This window comes from Micromys minutus (assembly GCF_963924665.1).
Source record: "Micromys minutus genome assembly, chromosome: 11".
Classification (NCBI taxonomy): Eukaryota; Metazoa; Chordata; class Mammalia; order Rodentia; family Muridae; genus Micromys; species Micromys minutus.
Window position 1 is genome coordinate 2,735,025 of NC_137980.1, and position 23,195 is coordinate 2,758,219.

At 39.2% G+C, this 23,195-nt stretch overlaps 1 protein-coding gene across 2 annotated transcripts in view; it reads left to right on the top strand.

Moving 5' to 3' along the window:
- Positions 1-23,195, top strand: part of ARB2A (ARB2 cotranscriptional regulator A) — a 335,574-nt gene that overhangs the window by 201,742 nt on the left and 110,637 nt on the right. For both annotated transcript variants that reach the window (XM_080924716.1, XM_080924717.1), the window contains exons 8-9: positions 16,299-16,415; positions 22,061-22,145. In XM_080924716.1, the coding sequence (XP_080780842.1) occupies positions 16,299-16,415; positions 22,061-22,145 (202 nt within the window). The remainder of the gene's footprint in view (positions 1-16,298; positions 16,416-22,060; positions 22,146-23,195) is intronic.

Here is a 23,195-nt window from a genome sequence, read left to right on the forward strand (position 1 = left end):
TTGGAATGCCTTTGTATGTACAATAGGTGTTGTGAATAATGAAGAATTGATAATGTGTTGTACACATGAAATGTTAATACTTCAGTAACATTTGCGATGTAGTTTTGGCTGCTATTGTCTGTAGTTATGGACACTAGGGGGCACTGCTTATCCTCAGTTACATCCTTCTCCGGGAAATTAGAAATATTCAGCTGATTGCTTTGCTCTTACTTTAATTAACAGTTGAATGTGGAGAGCTGTGGGATGTTTGCGCCTTTGTTATTTTCATTTTATTTCTAGTACTGATCTATACAGAGACGAAGAGCGAAGAGCTATCGATTCTCAGTGATACAGTCTCCAGTGTCCCATACAGTAACTTCTTTTCCCACTAGCAATGTCATTCTTGGCAAAACCAGAAGGGCAAGTTTGCCCAGTGCTAAGGTTTAGATCCCTTTCCAGCTGTGCGTCTCACCAGCCAGTGTGAGAGAAAGCTTTCAAAAGTCAGTGTGATTCACTTGGCTAAGGGACCTGAACAGTGATCTGCACTTTGCCTGTGCACATCCCTCATACTTACCTGTTTGTTATTTCTAGCATGTGCTGTTTTAAGCACCCTCTACCGCTCCATTCCAGCTAATTACTTAAAATGAGTGCAGCAGTGGGCTGCCCTTCCGAAGCCTACTCTCAGGGTCTGGGGGCCGACGTGACCATGTACTTAGCTGATAGTTCCCCACTTATAATTACACCTTGAAATGTGTCTCAACGCAGCTTTTTCCCACTCACCTTTTAGAGTCTCGTTGCTCTCTACACTTTAATACACTTTAATGCTCATGTTTTCAGCCAAGGCACCACCTGCCGCTCCTAAGGATCCCAACGCCATTTTGTGTTACATCTCCTATATGCCCTAAAACTAAACTCCCTGTTGCTCCTTCTCTTCCGTGCTTCCTCCTCCCTGAAGGGCTTTGAGGGTATAGAACAGCTCCACCCTGCCTTGCTAGTGCACTAGACCTATTGCAGAGCTGGCAGTGTGTCATATTCTGTCCAGCCATGGTCTGTGCATGATCGTCAAACCGTTCTTTGTGTTTATTAGTAAAAGATGCTGGTTTTCTAATGTAAAAGGATAGAATAAAGTTTTCTTGCCTATGTTAACATTTTTGTGACCTTTATTTGGTATTATGACAAAAAAGATATTCTTTATATACTCAAGTTTCTCAGAATAACTTTAGAATACCAGAATATGAACATGTGGATACTTTTAAGTAAAATTCATTAGTTTTGCAGCATACCAGGTTAGCTTTTTCTAAATAAGCACTTGAATAAAAAATTATCTTAAAGCATCTACAGAAAGGTGCATGTGTATATTGCCTTGAATTGATTTTTCTGTCTTAATCTCACACAGTGGTTACTTTTGAAAATATTTAAAAATTAATTTTATCCATTTATTAATATCATTCCCATATATAATGTTGGTCAGTAGCAAGAGGCTTGGTATGTATGAGGAAGTCAGAGGGACAACCTTATGGAGCTGGTGTCTTCCTCCTGCTTACATGGATTTTAGATACCAAGCCTGGGCCTTTAGGTTGACTCAACAACCACTTTACCTGATGAGTGGTCTCTCCAGCAGCCAAGTGATTCCTTAAAGTGTGTCATATTTTTAAAATATACTAGTGACTGGCTTTTATAGTTTTAAACAACAATTCCAAGCTTAATAATCAGGTCAGAGAGAAAGTTTGTGTATTGTTTATTTTCCCCAGTTTGTTCAATATGGCATCGTAAGAGTATTAGCCAATGCAGGTTATCTGTGCCCTTTGGTAATGGATCTGTCACTTACTAAGAATAGGCACCACCTAGTTATACCTCATCATTTCATAAGCAAAATACTGATTAATCATTATGGAGCTGCTTTTATTATATTCAACATTTTATAATGTGAAATGTTATTTTCTGGTACTATCTACAAGTGATCAGTTGCCAGCCCATTTATAATAGGTTTTTCTTTTTCTAGCAGGATGTTGCTTTTGGCTATAAAAAGTTAATTTCAGATGCTGATATACTTGCATTAATTTTTGAGACATTGGCTAGATATAGACCAGCAAAGAATAACATGAATGTCACACTGCAGTAGCTAATTGTTTATTACCTCAAGCCAGAGACACAGTTAATGTGAAGGCTTCAGCATGCCCACAGAAAAGATGAAAAGTGACAGTCAAGGTCTTAGAGACTGCTTCATGAGGGTCTGCAGAGAGCAGCAGAGAGAGCGCAGAAGCAGCCATGACACTCCAGAAGGGGCATGGGTTATTTCCCACAGTTCTGGTGTCTTTGGAAGTTTTATGATTAAAATAAATTACTCTCTGAATAACAGACCACATCTTTTTCCCAAATATCTTAACTTCAGAATGGGACGTCTAATTGTAATGTTCTTTTTTAGAGCCATAAGTGTTCTCTAAAAAAAACATATGACTGTGATGTTCATCAGCTGGGATGTTTGCTGTAATTCACCAATAAATTTGAATAATTTGACATAATTTCCAACAAAGATGAATGTTTCTATGTTCATTTCCATAGAAAGGCAGTCTCTACGTGAAGAAACCATTTGACTGACTTGACCTGCCAAATTGATCAGAAAAAGAACAGAAACAACAGCTATTCAGCCCACAGAATTTAAGTGGTTTATGTGGATAAACCACCTTGGTAGCCTGTCAAACCCACAGTTTTCACAAAAGTAAATCACTCTGGAGCCTGCAGTGTTACTCGGAAGCAGAGTGCTAGGTTCCGTTATCAGGGAATGGTTGATAGGACACTTTAGTATAGCATGAAGCAGAGACCTCGTCCCCCGTGTGCCTTGGCTCTTGATCCCATGTCATTCCATGACACACTACAGGTGTCACCTATGTGGCTTCACCTGTTTCCTCTTCTGAACAGACAACAAATGGGTCCTCCTCTGTGCTTGACAGTCTAGTTCTTTTCTTCCCTGTGAGGTTATGGAGAGTAGCCTTGTCAATATTAATATCTGAATTAGTTTCAGAAACGCCTGATGTTAGCTCGTAAATTCATTAGACTATAGATGACATCATTATTTTGCATTCATAACTATTAGAATGTAAATTTTAGAACAGTAGACTCTAGCCCACCTCCAAGATAATAAAAAGCAGCTTCAACATTAATTACCTCCTAGAAATTTTAATTCAATTACTGGCAAACTCAGCAATAAGTTTACTGTCCTTTTTGTTTAAGGAAGGGACTAATAGATGATGCTGTGTGCCGAAGGCTGTGTGGGAAGGGGTATCGTTAGAGCAGATTTGCTTTGCCTGACAAGTCAGTGACAGAAAGTAGTGTGGTAGATTTCATCAAGACACCCACAGGAAGGAGTGCTAGGCTGACTCCTGTTAGAATGCTGAATCGGGATTCTGGAGGCACTGTCTTCAGTCTCTAGCTTTTCTTCTCCTATGACTTTTCTGGGTGTGATAAACTTTCCCCTTGGATACCCCAGCTTTATTTTTTCCATTCAGTTGTCTTTGAATTCCTCTAGAATGACTTTCAGTCTCTTCAAGCACAGTAATATTTTGCTGCTATATTAGCCACCATTTTTACATACATATATATGTGCCTAGAAGGGCAGTTTGGAAGCTGTCTAGCAATGTGCTACTTAACTTGCGGACCGTATGTCTTTGGTGATTTTTTTTTTTTTTTTTTTTTTTGGTCTAAAACCATCTCTGTTGTTCATTTATGTCTGCAATGTGTCTAAAAATCTCATTATATAAAATGTATGTGTAATTGTCTTTTGTATTTTGCCTTTTATATTATTAACTCTCTGCAAAAAAAAAAAAAAATAGTGTAAGACGTTCAGCCTGCACTACCGTCAACCTGGCACCTTCCATGAACTGTTTTAAAATCCCTGAAAATGTAAATGAAGTAATTAACCTGATATGAAGCAGTGACATCTAATTGACTTTCTCAATTAGTGAACTACTAAGTCTTTATTCTAGCATTGCCATTTTATAGGATCTCATATTGGCTAAATTGGCCACTTAACAAAAGGTGTGACGTAACAAGATCCTGCCTCCTGTCTCCGTTTATACAGAAGCTTGTTAACTATCCGGTACTCTGTAGACTGACTACTCTGTCTTAAATCATTGCTGTGTGGATACGTTCAGACTCATGAAACTGAGGCAAAGCCGACTGATGGAGGATAGGGGCTGCTTGTTGTAGACTCAGCTGGGAGAATTTCCCCTCCCCAAAGAGGTGCGTGCTACAGAAGGGACATATGAAAGAAAGCAGTATTTAAAACGCCCTAGAACTCTCCTTTGCCCCATCTCACTTCCTCGGTGCAAGTTTTCAGCGCTCTGACATCAGGGCTGTCATGAGTTCTTTAAATGATGGGTTTCAGGGTTATCTCTTCCTCCAGTGTTTTCCATTAGGATGGATAGTGATAGAGGGCACTCGGTGGACAACGGCTGCTGTTTATGGTTCACTAGTACGTGAACTCAGAAAGGCTCCTTTACTGTATGCAGTGCATGCTCAGAGTCTGTGATGTACGATGCAGCCATATACCTGTGAGTAAATAACCACCAGAACGAGATTCCTGAAAGCCCTGTCTCAGAATACAGTCTTTTAAATGTTTATTTCTACAGAATTGTGTTTTAAAATTCCTCCTTTTAAAAATTGTCAATCAGTGTAGTGTACATTTATTTTATAAGAAGCTCTAATTTTATTTTCAATGAAGTATGTAAAATTTTAAATATAAATTTCACAGCTATTGCCTCTGCTGCCTTTTTTTTTTAAACAGTTTTTTCATACAGTATATTCTGATTATGGTTTTTCTTCCCTCTGCTCATTCTGTCTAGATCGCCAACCTTTTAGTCTGTCTTTAGAAAATAAACAGGCATCTTAGGAATAATAATAAAATAAAACAAACCAAAAATAATTACTCAAAATATGACCAAGCAACCAAACAAGAAAAAGAACACCAAAGAAAAAGCATAAGAAATACACATACATGCACACACATTCACATGCACACTCAGGAATCCCATAAAGGCTCCAAACTGGAAACCAAAATGTATATGCCAAGGGCATGTAAGGTACAAAAAATAAACCTTCACTTAATGTTATCAGACAAAGAACCTCCAAAGGTAACTTTGAGTCTATTTTGTGTTTGCCTGTCTGCTGCTAGGAATCAGACCCACCATTGAAAGGGTGTTTTCTGTAGTTGGCTGACTAGACATGTCTTAAGGAGACAACACTTACTTGAGTGTTGAAGCAGAAAGAGGAGTCTAAGGTATGTAGTGAGAGTTCCTAGGTAGCGGAGCCATCTGGAGACCCTTGTTCAAGTATTTTCAAACAGTACATGAAGCCTGTGCTTTATAGTCATTATGATACTGTCTTTTATCCACCTAAGAATGGTTATCAGCCTATCTTCTTCTATAGTAACTGAAATAATCCACACTTGATTTGCATATCCTGATTTAAGATTGTTTAAGGGGTTTTTATTTAGCTGGCTGGGAGCTCCTCACCATACATACATATATATGTAATATATCATAGGTAATATGTATCATATGATGTCAATTACATTTATCATGTTATATATCTACATGCATACGTAGATTGAATCTGTGCCACAGTTGACTTCTGTGATTCAGAGCCTCCATTGAAGAAAATGGTCAGATGAAGATGCCTTCACTATCCAGAGACAAAACTGGAGAGACTTGGGGAACACAGAGTAACTGTGTTCCAGGAATGAGTCAAATGTTTGTGTCTCTTTTTCACAGGTTTACACAGCACAGTTTAATTTTCTTCATATTATAAGGGCAAAGGCTGAGATTTGAGAAATTCAGTGATGGCTGTTCAGTGATACCTCACAGGCCACCTGTGGTTACCCTGCGGCTTGATTTTACCTCAGAACATGTGCAATGGTGGTTTTCCTATACTTTGTTTAAAGTTGAGAGCATTTTGTACTTAAGTTGTGTCCAGGCTTAAAGTCATATAGCATGGCCTTTAACATTCCAAATAACTTGCTTCATCTGACACACCTTTCACTTGAAATGTAGAAATTCAAGTGATTTCCCCCTGGGCTTATAGAATACAATTTTAATTTTGTGAGTTTGATTTCTACTTGCATTTCAGCAGTCAATACTTCTAATTCTTTTAGTTTCATGTTTTTTTTCTGAGTTTAGGACTACGTAAAATTTAGTAATATATGTGTGAGATTGTGAAATGATTTAAATCTAAGAGAAGTCTATTTGGTCTGGTAGACATTAACAGCCTGAGCTATTTAGACCCAGCCTTGGACAACACTGACGACCCATCCTAGATTCAGCCCAACCCTTGAATTCTCCATGGATACACTGGGCCTTTAATTACCCTTTCCATCCCTACCACCCACTCCTGTCTCCTTTCTCTTCAGCTGTTCATTTATAGGACTGTCCTTCATCCACAGCTTCCTTGATAGACACTGAGAACCAAAAACTGCAATGTAAAATGTTTCTAAATCTCAAACAGGATACACCACTGGCTCCCTGTGTTCCCCTCCTCCACCAAGTCCATTTTTTTACATACACAGTCTCACAAATAATATGTAAGAAATCATTATGTGTTAGGATGTTATTTAATAGTCAATAGGAAGCAAAAAGAAATGTGGTATGGGCAAAATGTGATCCTACCCACTAAGAACCAAATCTTAGCAGGAAAGAGACAGTAAGCAGATGGCTTTCTGGTATAATACCTTTCAGAAAAGGAAATGTAGGCTGTAATATACAAACAATAAGGGGGTCAACTGTAGGTGTGCTGTTTACTAGGTGAGCATGGGCAAATTGTTCTCCCTGCCATCAAGTTTCTTTGTATATAAAGCAAGCACATAATCTTTCAACAACAGCCTACTCTTAAAAATAATGAAATAAAACGTTGTTCTAAACACAGAGACCCACAGACAGACATTCCACGGAGTGAGAGGTCTTGGACCACTCAACCCTGAATGGATGTCTCCACCACAACTCTCCTCTCAGGACTCAGGAATCCCTGCGGAGGGGACAAAAGAGTATAAGAGCCAGAGGGGATGGAAGACACCAAGGACCCAGGTTCTCAATACCAACAAGATCAAAGTTTATCTGAGCTCACCAAGACTGAGGCGGCCTGCAAGGGTCTGCACCGGGTCCTCTGTGTGTCTGTTACAGCGTCCAGTTTAGTGCTTGTACATTGTTCCTGAGAAAGCGAACAAATGAGTCTGTTCACTTTGTTTTCTCCATTCCCAATGTGGTAGCTTTTGTTTTGCCTTACTATATTTTATTGTATCCCTTAGAAGCCTGTTTGTTTTCTTAGAGGCAGAAAGGGAATGGATCTAGGTGGGAGGGAAGGTGGGGAGAAACTGAGAGAAGTGAGAGGAGAAAATGTAATCAGGATACATTATGTGAGAAAAATCTATTTTTAATAAAAGGGAGAAAATTTCATGCTATACATATAACATATTTACATATATATTATATATACATAGAATTAAATAATAAAGCAAATTTTCACAATGAAAAAATTGGTGAAATGAGACATATATATGTATCTACTCAATTAATGGCCTATATGGAACATATATGAATCCAATTTTCTTCTAAAATACAGGATCTTAGTACAGAAAATATTGATTACCTATAAGAACTTATAAAGGAAAATGATTTTCTCTGTTCATGCCATGTAACAGACTTCTTAGTCTTTAAAGTTAGTGTGAAGCAATGTATAGGTAGTCATAATCTTATCTGTGTGTGTGTGTATGTGAGTGTATGTGTGTTTGAGTGTGTGTATGTATGTGTGTATGTGTGTGAGTGTGTGTGTGTGTGTGTGTGTGTAGGTTGTATGTGGCATAGCATTATTACACATGAAGGTCAAAGAACAACTTGTATATGTGTGTGTGAGTGTGTATGTGTGTGAGTGTGTGTGTGTGAGTGTATATGTGTGTGTGTGTGTGTGTGTGTGTGTGTGTGTGTGTGTGTGTGTGTAGGTTGTATGTGGCATAGCATTATTACACATGAAGGTCAAAGAACAACTTGTATCATTTTTTTCCTTCCGTAGACCCAGGGATTTAATTCAGGTCATCAGACCCCAGAAATATAATCTCATCCCTTTATATTGTTTTCCAAACCAAAAGAATGTATAATGCTGTATATGTATGTATAATACCTTCAGGACTGTAACTCTGCTCCTGGTGATGTGTCCCTACTGTTATTCAATCTGTAGCAATTTTTTTTTTTGGTGCAAGTCCCCAAACCATTAAACACTTGGAGATTTTTAAATACATTCATACCTGTGATGTACTTAGAGCGCCTGAGTGTTTCTAGAAGATATCTATCAAGAAATGCTCAAAACTGATTTAGCCAGATATTATATATATGATCAGTTTGTGTCAGAATTTCAAATATATTCAGAAAGCCTAATAAATATGATTTTAATCCCAACTCTCATGACTTAAATGTCTCTTGCTAAGGCCGATGTGGATTTGGAGCTTGACGGTGTTCGAATCTCACTTGTAGTATGTGCTTCTCATATATATTCATTAAACTGCCAAATCTGTGTTCTTAGTAACCTGCCTTCTATGGTCTGTCATATGAAATCAAACCTCTTTATCAATGAGCCATTGCGAATGTGACTTAAAATATATACTGGGTACTGACACTCCTTTTTCCTTGTAGTTTAATTGACTCCGGTATATAAGATGCTGACTGGCTTTCTTTGTTATAGCGTCCTTTTTCTCTGACTGCCTTTTTCTTTCAGATGGTGTAGTTTGTAAAGAGCCTGTCCTCTCTCCCAGATTGTTAGTCACCAAACACAGCCTTTTCCCTTTTCCCTTTTCCCTTGCACCTTCCTTACCCGTGTGTCTTTGGTGGTTGCGGAAGCCTGCATGTGACAGCATGGCCTAGACAGGAAAGGAAAAGGAAGTCATTGCTGCTCCCTTCTGACTGCCTGCAATAATAAATGACAATGTGCCATCCCTAATGTGGACAGAGACTTGCCTTCATAAGTGCATGTGACCCGCGAAGCTTCGGTTTGCAGGCCCTGTCCCTTGGAGTTCTTGCCTATTGAGTGCTTTTCCTTCCTGAAGTTAGACAAAGGTTGCAAGACTTGAAGCGAGGGCTTCACAGCACAGGAAGAGTGTTGTCTCAGCCTGTTGCTGAAGTGAAGATCCAGCTGGCTGTGTTTCCCTGAGCTGGGTGTGAGACTTCATGTCCGTCTGCAAGGGCTCCCCAAGCGCTGAGCCTGGCTCTGGTGTTTGAATTTAGGAACCTTTTCAAATACTTGTCATACATTTTTCCACATAGGTTCTTTTCTTTTTTCTTTTACTTTTAGAGAATTTCACCCAAGCATATAATGTGTTTTGGTCAAATCTACACTTCATCCCCTCTCCCAGCCCACAGATATTCCCTCCAGAATCCAGGTATTCTTAAAAAAAAAAAAAAAAAAAATGCTGAGTCCTCCAACTGTCTTTTTTTTTGGAGTGTATAGTTAAGTCGTTAAGAACCCAGCAGAATACTTTATAAGATTCCGCTGTTAGTAGATCACTCTTAGTGTCTGTGTCAGGTTCACAGTGACCATGTCAGTTTCTGTGAGACCATAACACATGCTCAGTGAAAGGGGCACTGCTGCTGTGTGTTGCAGGGTCAACAGGTCCACCCTGGATGGTCATGTGCAAGGGAGAATGTTCACTCGTCCTGTCTATACTGCATCAGCAAGCCCAGGCCACTCTAGACTGGCTTGAACTTTGTTGTCAGAGGAGGTGTGCATGGCCGTGGATGTGAGGGCAGAGGGAGGTTCTGCTGGCTTCATTGGTTGCTATGGTTTGCCCGTCTATACCTCGTTTACTAGGACTGGTACTCTAATCCTCATTTGAGGCTCTTTAGAATCTTCAGCGAGAGAGACAGACAGACACAGAGAGAGAGAGAGAGATGTTTTGGATGTTTTGCTTGTTGCTCGCTTTTAACTATAACGCTATACTGCCTTCCTCTGGACACATTTTATATCTCAGGGCTTATCTCTGAGAGAAATGCAGATCTGCTGCTTCTGTTTCCATGTGCTGCATGCTGGCTCCATACTTCCTGGCCCTGACAGGGCACGGCAGGGGAAGAGGAGAGTTACCGTAGTACAGCTCTGTCTCATTCCCAGTGCATTTTGGTGCTGTGACTGCTCAAGTTTCTGACACTGAACCATACTATTATAAAAGTGTTGCCCCACATGGAGTTTTCCCTTACAGAAAGAAATTTGGAAAGTAATGTTTGCCATTAAATGCATTTCTGGACAGAGCAGTTATCTAGAATGGAGTCCATCTGTGGAGCAGTTTCTTCCACCCATTGCATGGATGTATGTTCCATCTGTTGCTTTTTCTTTAATAGTCAAAATGATCCTGGCATTGAAGTACATCTTATCATGTCCACTGTTAGTCTCATAATAAAACTGAAGCACAGAAGAGAGTCAAAATGATTTATTGAAGGTATCTTTCCTAGATGGATGAGCAATTATCTGAACTCATGAAATCCAACTTTAATGTCCCTGAATTTAAAGTACGTGTTCTGCTTTCTGTGAAACTTTTAGTGTCAAATCCAGGAATGTAGGATCTGAATAGGATTCTGGTCTGAATTTCCTGCTGGGCACTTTTGTCCTCACATTTTATGCACTGAAGTTTGTGTGAATCATTCTCGCCAGAGGAGCTAGTGCCTGGTAGGACAGAAGAAAACCTCGAATGCTAGAGCAATGAAGGAGTTGTCGTTCTCACTGACCTAACGGAAGAGATGGCCGAATCCATGCTGGCCAACTAGAACCTTGGGGTGGAGTGCTGGTTGATAGAGACCATCCAGGAAGACATGCAAGTGAAGGAGAGAACAGTGGGATAAGGAAGTTCACAAAGCACATAGCGCGCTATTCAGGGGGAACTGCTGCGTAGGCTACGAAGAAAGGGCATGCGGTGCTAGATCTTAACATGCTTCAGATTTTTGAAACTGCGTAATATAAATCTTAACTGACGGATCTCTAGAGGGAGCTAATCTATTTTTGTGCACATAGATTGTTGAAAGACACCACAAACCTCAGCTGCACTACTAAATGGAGCAATGATGTATATCACAGTAGTTGTGATACTTGCATTTACAAATGGCAGTTATGCCAGACCTTAATCTGAAAGAACATGCATTGCTTGATTTCCTCTCAGATATTCTTTCCTGTACAAGGAATTCACATGCTGTAACCCTCAGTACATGTGTGTAACATATGTCATACTGTAAAGCTAAGGCGTGCCTTTTCTGATGGAAGACTTAAATACTCCCCATGTTTAAAGCGTTCTCTTTGCAAATGTAGCTGTGACTCTACCCTTGCCTGCACTCCCTCCTGCACCCAGCCCACACCAGCCTTTTAGGGGTCCTCTGGACTGGAGCATGTGAGGACTAGTAAAACAGCTGACTGCCAGGAACGCAGGGAAACCGTGACTCCTTTCATGTTAGAGCTAAGGCCTCTCAGGTCAGAATTCCCTCCTTTAGGGTGCAAGTACTCTTTGGGGGGCATTTAATTCCCCAAGTCTGAGACCCAGAACAAAAGACATGCCAAAGACATCCGAGCAGAATGTCCTTAAAAACCATCTTTTTCCTGTTCTCAAATTCAATTAGGACATATTTCTGCCTCAATTTAATTTAAATTACATTAATCTTCCCATGTCTCTGCTTCTTTGACAGCTTCATCCATGTCTATAATGAGTTTAAGTCGCTTTCATTTCCAGTTCCCTCTGCTCACTTCTCTCTCCATTGTCAGTGCCCTTCCCAACCATCCTTCCATGCCCATGGCTTCCATTTGTGGGTGACACACTTAGTTATCTAAGTTACCCATGGCAGCGGGGGAGGGAGGATACTTACTGGACCAGGGGCACCATCTCAGTGGCTACACCACTAAAGAAAATGACCCACTCCTTCCTTCCCCAGCAACTCTAACTGCCAGAAGTCTCTGGGCGAAAGCCTCTCCCCTATCTATTATCAAATTGTTGCTGTGTCTGGTCTTGTGAAAAACCACAGCTTCAATGATCCCATGAACACAATGGTCATGTCATAGTATTTGAGGTGCTATTCTGGAAGAAAAAAAAAGCCTCATTGTAAGTTCCAGGAGAATTAAATCTGGGGTGAACTTTAGGTTTATATACACTGAAGGGAAATTGAACCTCTAGAATGGTATGAAACCTGTAGATTTTACCAGGGATTTGTGAGAAGAGTGTCAGATACATCAATGAGGGCTTTGAGAGAAACATGTAAAGTAAATTAGGTGTCCGGAAAACCCCACGTGATTCCTGGAAGAAGACAGCAACCCTGCAAAAGGGCCAGACCTAATATGGAAGAGAAGCAGGATGCCCTGCTCAGCTTTCTGTTCTTCACCTTGCCAGATGATCTTGAACTCTGATAAGGTTGATCTGATTGGTTGCTTAAAGGTTTAAAACTTACCTTGGGAGAAAAGGCAGGAATAAGTGGGTTCTCCCTTCATTTCAGCCCCATCAAAAATGGGAATAATAGGAGCTCAAATACAGAGGGCATATGCTTTTGATCTGTTTAGTGTATTTGTTATTAAAGTTGATCAAACAGTGTTTAGATAGTGAAATTAATGCAGATTATTTACCTACACTGAAATATGGCTAAATAACTGGGTAGAATTAAGAGGAAAATACCTTCTATACTAAAATCAATTTAATTCATAAAAATAATTTCTTTTTAAATATACATTATTTAATTGAGAACTGTAAATAAAATTTTAACATCTTAATTTTAGATCCTAAGTGGTTTGTATCTTAGTGTGTTTTCATTTGTCACTGTCATTTCAACATTCCTTACTGATTTGGACTTGATGAACTTGTTAATTATTTTTTAAAACTCCAAATACTATTGAAAAGTTAATCAGATATGTTTTTATAACAAGAATTTCATATATTACTGAGAAGCATCCACTGATATATGTGTGTGTATTTATAGGTTTGTGTATACACTGTGTGTGTATATATCATATCAACAGTAGAAATCAGTAAAGCCCTCCCACAGGGTGAGGCATAGAGGGGTGGAAAACCCTTCCTTTAGTCCTGGAGCAAATGTGGACCTTGTGAGCACAAGATTCCACTGTAGCTTTTTCTCCTCCAGATATTTATGGTCTGAAGACTACTGTCCTCAGAGACTTAGATTAGCTAAACTTGCCTTCTTGCCTTAATTGTTCAGTGGCAATGTGTCGGTCATTTCTTTGTTCCTTACCACCCTGTTAAGTTAATGCTTAGAGCTATATAAGTAAGCACAGGAAAGTACATAGTATATTAAGCTATGGAACTTCAGGATGTTAACTATATGAGATAGTAAACTCTTTATCACTTTTGTTAAACTCTTAAAACATTCTCTTTTTTTAGTGTTTAAATATCAATGTTTTTATTTTTTATTCGATATTTTCTTCATTTACATTTCAAATGTTATCCCTTTCCTGGTTTCTCCTCTTGAATCCTCCTATCCCTCCTCCCCCTGCCTCTATGAGGGTGCTCCCCCTCCCACCCACCCACTTTGTCTCACCTCCCTGCCCTGGCATTCCCGTACACTGGGGCATCGAGCCTTCACAGGACCAAGGGCCTCTCCTCCCGTCGATGTCCAACAAGGCCATCCTCTGCTACATAAGCAGCTGGAGCCATGGGTCCCTCCATGTGTGCTCTTTGGTTGGTGTTTTAGTCCCAGGAGCTCTGGGGGATAAGGTTGGTTGCTATTGTTGTTCTTCCCATGGGGTTGCAAACCCCTTCAGCTACTTCAGTCCTTTCCCTAACTCCTCCATTGGGGACCCTGTGAAAAGAGATAACACTGTTTCTTTCTAAAAGACTTGTTATAGACTTTAAAGTGATCTTAAGTGTAATTGTCCAAAGGGATTTCTTGGATGCATGAGTACCCCATAGTTCCTCAAGAATGTGTTGAGACTTTGAGATTGTACAGCCTAGCTGTTTCTTAGAGACTAATAGTACCATTGAGAAAGGTCATGAAAACTAAGGGTCACTCCCTAGAAAAGTACTTCTAAGTCATACAAAAGTAATTTTATAATGTTCTCATATATGGATTTCAATTAAATACCATGATGTTCATCTTAGATGGGAATACAGAACTTCAGTGATTTTTGAAATTCCAAGCCCACTGCTATGTTATAAATGGCATTGTTTTCCTGCCCTGCTGTGCTATCCCCATTCCTTAGCTCACTATAAAATCTGTTTCTTATACATTCCTGATCTAGTCTCCTAGGCAGTAGTTTCCATTCTGACTTCCCAGTGTCTTCTAGTGCTGACACAGCGTTGTAGAAGTGAAGGGGTAGGGGACTACAACAGGCCAGCAACACATGGAAGAATGGCTTTGAACAGAAATGGCAGCCACACAAATCCCACCACTGCTGAATGTTTGAAGCCTTGTTGAAAGAGAAGTATTATTAAGATTTTTTTTTTCAGAGAGTCACTAGCATTTAAAGAATCAGATATTTGAAATTTTTTGACATGGGGTTCATCACAAATGAATCTGTAAGATTCACAGATTGCTTTGTAAGATCTTTGGGAATTTGGCTATCCTAGAGTTCTTTTTTTTTTTAATCCTAGAGTTCTAAATATGACTTATCAAATTGATTTTTAAACTGCAAAGTTTTACGGCAGTATGTGGCTATGTCATATTGGACTAGAATATGGTAAAGGACAGTTGTACCAGACATATCAAGTGGGCACAGAGCATGGTAGCAACAACCACAATAAAACCCAGGTGAAAGATTTTTAGAACAACAGAAAATGTTTTTAATTTGTAACTTTATCAATTGTCTAACTCTCTATATGTTTTTATGTTTAGGAAATGAGGGTAAGGACATGAAATCTCTTCCTTACTCTTGTGGTATTTTCGAAAAATTATCTGATGTTGATGTATTGTTTTATATTCTAGTGCTAATAGTGATGCAATTAGAAAATTATTTTTAAAAAATTAGATACCCATTAGTATGAAACATTTAACCAGAGTGTTATATGCCTTACACGTTTAAGACATTGCTAGTGCAGGTGGTGGTTTCTGAAAGTCTTTGGTATTGCACAGCAATATTGATTGTAGTAGCTCATGTAAATGAGCAGAAAATACAGGCATATCGAAACACACAGTTATAGGTGCAAAAATGCTGCCAAGGCAGCATTGGCAGTGTGCTGGATGCTTTTAAATAGTGCTCATTAATAGATATGAAAATGCAGAGTTTAATCGGAGAGCATTGATTTTGAGATACTTAGTTCAGAATATGACAGACTATGGTCTGTCCGGACACGAGGCTCACGGTATTCTGTGCATGAGCTCTATACCATTGGCAGCTCTTCCTTTGTTAAGTGCACTATTATGTTTCTGATGGACAATTCCTGGGAATTAACCACAAATGGTGGAGAAGCAGAAACAGCTCTTTTTCTTCAGTGTAGGGTCACAGGAGGAAAGAAGTACGGCATTATGACGAACATGGGCTTTGATTTTTGTCATTTTTCACATACTAATATGCCACATCGGGATGTCCAGTATTCAGAGATTGAAATAGCTTTTGCTTCTTTTGATATACAATATTTACTTTTCCATTTCCTTACCTGGCTGGCCACTGAGAAAGTGGTCAGTATCTTCAAGCCAGGCAAATCCTTCTTTTCAGAAGATAGTAAATTTTGTAGATATAACATTGTTCAAGGAGCACTTAAAATGTAATAGCTTGCCAACATAAAGAAACATATCAGAGAGCAAAATAGAATCAATATAGTGAAAGAGTGTGTCTGTGTGTGTCTGTGTGGGTGTGTCTGTGTGTCTGAACATCTAAATCACCAAGAAATTGCATAACCATGGTAAAGAGCAGGCTAGTTATATTGGAGAGCTAAAGCAAGGTGCCTTTCCTCCCCAGTGTGCCACCGCCTGAACATTGGTAGAAGCCAGTCCTAAGTAGCTGACAGTGAGCCCCAGGTGCTGACTTCCCTGAAGCACTGGCATAGGAAGTGATGGGAGACATTTATAAAAGAAACCCTCAGGGATTCCCCTGTGATCCCTTTAATCCTTGAATTGTCAAGCCACATGGAAAATAATAGAGCTGTGTCATTCCAAGACTTAAGTGGTATTAGCTTTTTGAAAGAAAATGTTGGCCTTTTCATATCCATGGACAAGAATAGGATATGCATTCAAATAGAAAGGAGGAACTTTGGGCCAAAGATGTGTGTCTTTTTTTTTTTTTTTTACTTCTAATATAGTATTGTCTATGACTAAGCAAGCTTTAGCGGGAAGAAAAATTAGAGTCGATGTTTTATTTTGTTCTTTTTAAAACAGATGATTCAACGAGAAGCAGACGTAAAAAGTAAGGTGACTGCTGTGGCATTGACAGACTCTGTTCACAATGTGTGGCATCAAGAAGCTGGCAAGACCATCCGCGAGTGGATGAGAGAGGTGAGGCACGGCTTGCTTCGGTGCTGAGATGAATGGGCATGAGTCTTTGTATTTGGAGACCCTAGCAGCTTGTATTGATGCCCAGCCTGCACTCTCTAGAGACAGAACACTCAGATAGAACAAAAAGTCTAGATATAGTTAAAATAGTAATAGAAATCCTCTTCAGAAGAACAATGCTTGTGAAAGCTTCCTTTACTCTTATTACTGAATAGAATATAGAATTAGAATTTTAGCTGAATAAGAGCTTGATCTTACAATTCATATTCCCTAATGTTCTATTTTTCTGGGTATTTATTATACAATAATTACATGAAAGAAGTTTCGTGTACACTCAAGTTTTGTCTTTTTTTTCTGGAAATATGATCAGGATATACCACTATAAAAATGATTGGCTCAATACTGCCAGTTGGGCTAGAAGTGGTAAAGCGCAGACTGTTCCTAGAGATGCTTGAGCTGGTCATGGCCCCATCTTCATGGGGGAAGCTGTTTATTGTCCCTGGTGACTGAAAACTAACCAGGATCTACTCAACATGGCCCATATCTTCAGTCCATTATTTAGCTCATTGATTATAGACATCCAGTTGAAAATCTCTCTCTATTTACATTACCTTGCTAAGACCATAAGAATTTGACATGAGCCACATAGTAGAATATTAATAATGATCATATAAATCAGTAATCACTCACTGTGGTACTTACTCCTGCGTATTCATTTTCTATTAGAAGTTCTTTGTGAAGATCAATCTAAGTGACAAATAAGTGCATGCACACCTGTGCACACACATATACACTCACACAAACCTACACATGAAAAAAGTTAAAATGTATGGAATTATCCTTTCTTCCTAATGAAGAATATTGTCCATGAACAGTCCAGTTGCAGAAGATACTTCTGTGTTCATGTCCTGTTGATTGGTTTCATCATTATACCAAATACTGGCTTAAATTTGGAACTAAAACAGTGTTGCCAATTGCTTAGTCATTTCTATTATATTAAAGACAGGCAGTGTCATGGTTTCATTTATTTCATAAGCAACAATTTAAGTAATAAAGTTGTTTGCATTAAATATTTTTACTGGAAAGCACTTAAATATTTCAAGCCTATCAATTTAGCACATAGAATAGACAGAATTAAATTTGTATATTATATAATTATAAAATAACATTTTCTCATAAAGAAGGCTCAAAGAGGACTACATTGGCAGTCCCCTGAATGGAAACCTGCCCTCCGTAAAGGACTCTTGTCACACTGTGTCCCAGTACTGCTCATGCTCAGTGTATGACACGCCTCTGCCGTAGCCCTGACCTGAAGTCTCCAGCACCTTCCGTGACATCCTTAACCCTGAGTGTAGGCCCTAGAAACATGACCTGGTCATGTCTGAGGAACAAAAACTTCATTAAAGATTAGCCCTTATTTACAACTTATGTGATTGTAATAAACGAGAGTAAAAGCCTAGACTCAAGCAGAAAAGGAAGCTTCTCTAATATCCTGCAAACAATTAGCTATTATCTTATTTTCTCTTCAGATACACCAAATTCAAATTTTACATTCTCCTTAATAATAGTTTGCTAATCATGAGAGAGGTCCATAGGATGTGTGTTGATCATATTCACACACACACACACTCACTACTCTTCCTTTTCTCTTGCTCATCTCTTTTGGAATGGAGAGACAACTCAATCACTAAGAAGCTCACAACTAGCTATATGGATCTGGTGCTTTCTTTTGGCCTCTTTGGGAACTTGTACACACATGACATATACTGCCTTAGTCAGGGTTTCTATTCCTGCACACACATCATAACCAAGAAGCAAGCTGGGGAGGAAAGGGTTTATTCAGCTCACACTTCCACATTGCTGTTCATCACCAAAGGAAGTCAGGACTGGAACTCAAGCAGGTCAGGAAGCAGGAGCAGATGCAGAGGCCATGGAGGGATGTGACTTACTGGCTTGCTTCTCCTGGCTGGCTCAGCCTGGTTTCTTATAGAACCCAGGTCTATTAGCCCAGGGATGGCTCCACCCACAATGGGCTGGGCCCTCCCCCTTGATCACTAGTTGAGAAAATGCCGTACAGCTGCATCTCATGGAGGCATTTCCTCAACTGAGGCTCCTTCTCTGTGATAACTCCAGCTTGTGTCAAGTTGACACAAAACCAGCCAGTACATATACATTAAAGGTTTTTTTTAAGATTTATTTATTATATTTAAGCACACTGTACCTGTCTTCAGACACACTAGAAGAGGGCATCAGATCTCATTACAGATGGTTGCGAGCCACCATGTGCTTGCTGGGATTTGAACTCAGAACCTCTGGAAAAGCAGTCAGTGTTCCTGACCACTGAGCCATCTCTCCAGCCCCACATTAAAATTGTAGTCCAGGATAAGATGGCTCAATAGGTAGAAAGCACTTACTTCACAAGCATGACAACCTGACTCCAGTTGCTGGATTCCATCGTAGGAGGAGGGACCCTTGGCTCCAGCTATATATAGATAGCAGAAGATGGCCTTATCTGGCATCAATGGGAGGGGAGACCCCAGTATAGGGGGATACTAGGGAAGTGAACAGGGGGAATAACCTCACAGAGGTAGGGGGAGGGGGATGGGATGGCGTATTGTGGACGGGAAACCAGCAAGGGGGACAGCACTTAAAATGTAAATAAATAAAATAACAAAAAAATATTTTTAAAAAAAGAAGGAATAAACCAACCCTTTAAAGGCCTTTCCTGCATAGCACACAGGCACACACACTCTCACACAGAAAATAAAGTAAAAATCATGTACAATAAAAATAAAATTAATTTCATGTCTACTCAAATGTTGTCCAACCTAGGCACAAGAGGAAACATGTCACTCTTCACTGTGACCATTAAGGCACTTCCTGTTTCTGTGACTAGTCCCAAAACTGAGTTTTAAAAAAAAAAAAAAAAAAAAAAAACCCAACCACAAAACTACAAGATCATAATAACAGCATAAGAAACCTTTTACATCGACACACTTAACTTTAGTAAACATTCATCCCCCCCCCCCTTTGGATATGGAGATATGCTAGGTAAGTGATCCATTCAAATACTCTGGCTCTCGACGAGGACCTGTCTTTGCTTAATGAGACGAACAGGGCACTGCTGGTGCCTTCCCGCCTGCTCTGCACATCTTAGACTAAGATTCAGGAGAGGAACAACACATCTCGCTTTCCTAATAAATTCCCACCCAGGTTACCCCATTCCACGTGAAGAACTGGAATTAAGGGGCAATTTGGGAAATGAGAGGGGGAGACAAGCATTAAAACCATTTGCAAATATATTTGGTGGATGAACCATAGAAGCACATCTCAGGGAGATGAAGGTGTGAGAAGATGAGGTCTCACACAAACTAAATGCAGGAGAGACCTCTGCATGTCTTTATTTACATATTGCAAATTTTACACCACTTTATGTCACGTTAAGAGCAAACATTTTTCACTTGTGCCTGCTGTCTCTATACTCTTCCCAGTGGAGTGTGCATGCACGTGCCCCGTACCCCTCCCCGCCCACCCCTAAGGCTCGCTTTCTGTCCTTCCCAGTCCTGAGTAGGTACTTGGCGTTGCAAGGGATGTTATCTACATGCTGCTCCACGTGTCCCTGATTTTTTGCATGCGAGATCAAAGCTTTCAGCATGTTCTGAAAGAAGGACTAAAATTTCAGATCATTAAATGGTTCCCTATATTTATCTTTCAGTCTTTGAACCAAAGGTGATCTGCTTTGTTTTTTTTTTTTAAATGGACATAAAATTCATTTGGTTCAGCTTTTAAAAGTCAAGATGAGTTAGAAAAAAGATTAATTGCCTACATATTATAATGTACCATCACTTTTACTAATACTAGAAAATTTTGTAAGACATAGTTTTACATGTGTAAGATGTAGGTGATCAGCATTAAGACTGACATATCACCTGGGTAATGGCCAACTTTCATCAGATTTGGAGGCACTAGTAGGATGAATAATAATTAAAATATATACCTAATCGCTGCCTGTCTGTTGGTAGTGCTAATTGCTGTCATTGAAAAGACTGAATTGTTTAAGAAAAGGGGAGAAAGAGAAAGTCATTCTTCATTGAAGCTATCTCCCTGTATCATGGGGAGCCTATTTTTAGTACCTATAGAAGTCATGATTTTTTAATTTATTAGGGGCTGTGATGAATGATAAAACAAATCATCCATTTACATATCTTGACACTGCTTTGGAGAATACTTATTTCTTACAACCGAGTGTCACATTGTATATAAAAGCTGGCTAATTGTGTGCTAATCTTCTGCATTATCTAGAATTCTCTGATGTGGTCTTCTATCAATGGTAATATTAATTGTACTTATTTCAAATGTATGAAGTATCTCCTAAATCCCTATTTCTTTTATAATTTCTACTCCTCTTACATTGTCTGATTTTACATTCAGCTGCTAATTAAGATTAGGAGTGCACATTATAGAATATATATCTATTCCAAACCATCAAGCTTTTGTCACACATGAAAAATACTAATATTTTATCTGTTTTAAATATAAAAAGAGCTAAAGCATTTATGAACATTACTAGATGTGTTTGTTTTCATGTTTTTTTTTCCAACACAGTTCAATAGCTTCATTGATCCACTGTTTCTTACAAAAATCTGCCATGCTTTGTGAGCCTCGCTTTCTAATCTCACACAGCAACCCTTCCTTTATATTACTGCTGCTCTCTCTGGTCCCAGAACAGTAGGGTTGCCTTGACAAATCTATTCAAAAGCCATTCCTCGGCCTTTATTGGTGGGGACTGGGGCCTTTGAAATTCTCTCCTCACTGCAGCACAGCTGACATCTTCTTCCAGACAGAATGAATTAAGGAAATACAATAAGACACTTGATCTACCAGTCAAGGACCCTTCCTCGGTGAGAACAGATTCCATGGTGCACAGCCAGGGCAGCAAGCATCTAAAATGCACAAGACATACTGTTTACCAGAATAGCAGTCGCCAATTTTACTGACATGATTGATGGGAGAATTTCTTTTAAAATAAAGTCTGTCTGTAGGAACTCTCTCTCTCTCTCTCTCTCTCTCTCTCTCTCTCTCTCTCTCTCTCTCTCTCTGTGTGTGTGTGTGTGTGTGTGTGTGTGTGTGTGTGCTGTGACTATTTCTCAAACTATATGTCACATCTTTAAATGAGTATTAGGTATATATTTAGGTGTATGAAAGAAAGAATGATATTTCATTTATCTGAGTTGCACGTCTGCAAACTGAGTATTAATGTTGGAGTTTTGTGTTCTCAGATACAGCTACAGTGTGCCAGGTTGAATTTGTATGTCATGTTGATATAGCATTCACTGAAGTGGGTCAGAGTAAAATGAAGAGGGATTACAGGCCAGATTTGAGGCCTTTACATCTAACTTTTCTTAGAAATATATAATACCCTAGTTCATAGGTTATGTGTCTTAACATCAAGACAGATCATTTTCTGACTTATAAAAGGTAAATTTTTCTGCAGTCATTAATAATCACTATTTACATAAGTAAAATAATTTAAAATATGTAAAATATAAATATTACTACTGATTTATAGGAAAAATGTACCTCTTCACCCTAAAAATGTAGTTTTCCTGTGAATTATACGTGATCAACCTGTGTCTGTTACATTTCAGAACTGCTGCAACTGGGTCTCCAGCTCAGAGCCATTAGACACATCAGTGGAGTCCATGCTGCCTGACTGCCCCAGAGTGTCTGCAGGTATCTGTTTGATGAAAGCGGGGCATACATAGGCATTTCGGTGAGGTGTAGAACTAAATATATCATTGCTCTATCTCAAATTAGTTATAATATAATCCATAAATCTAAAACAATAGCAAAAGTTAGTTAAGTATCTTAAAAAATAACCAACAGACTCAGTGATGTGATTGGGTGAAACATTTCACAGATAATACAGAAAGTCTCTCTTAGAGCTGAGGGCGATAAAACTGTGCTGAAAGCCAAGAACTCAGTAGCAATGTAGAATCTCAGAAAGATGTTTGTCTTTGAGCACCAATCCCATAATATGTCAGGCAGGCATATGATCTAGGCATATGAAAATGTATTTTCATGCGAAGATTTAAGTGGACCTTGTATGTGAATCCCATTGGATTTTCTTGTAGGAAGTTATACAAGGTGACATCCTAGGCAGAAGAAACAGCATTGGAAGGAAGAGAGCCAAAAAGGATCTAAAGACATTCAGAGACAAGAAAGGCACTTACATTCTGCCCCCTGGAATAGGAAGGAGTGAGGCAGTGATACAGCCAGGCTCTGGGACATGATTGGACAGTTAATTTCTTGCTTCAGAGTTTGTATCTGAGTGTCTCTGTAGAAAGTGACATTACACTCGTCATTGTTTTCTTAGTTTGGCTTGTACGGATCCCAATAATTCTTTATGATCCCAGAGTGAGCAGTAGTGTGTAGTGATAACTCGGTACAGCAGTTGACTTGCTGTGGCTATCCATGCTGCAAAATAAGCAGGAATGTGGAACACTGACTGTTCCATGTCTCAGTCATAGATGACAGCTAATCACCAAGTAAATGGGTTTATCATTTGAAGGAAATCATTTGGTGACTGGTTCAAGTTGTAGGTGATAAACTGCTGATAGCTAAATATCACTCTCATTAACACATAAACTTTAACTAAACTTCACTCTTACAACCAAGCTTTTTGTTTGTCACTCAAGGTCTAATCAGAGAAATAGAACTACCAGGGGATATCTATGCTTCAATACATTTGTATAGTTATATTTTACAACATCTTTTGTTGCT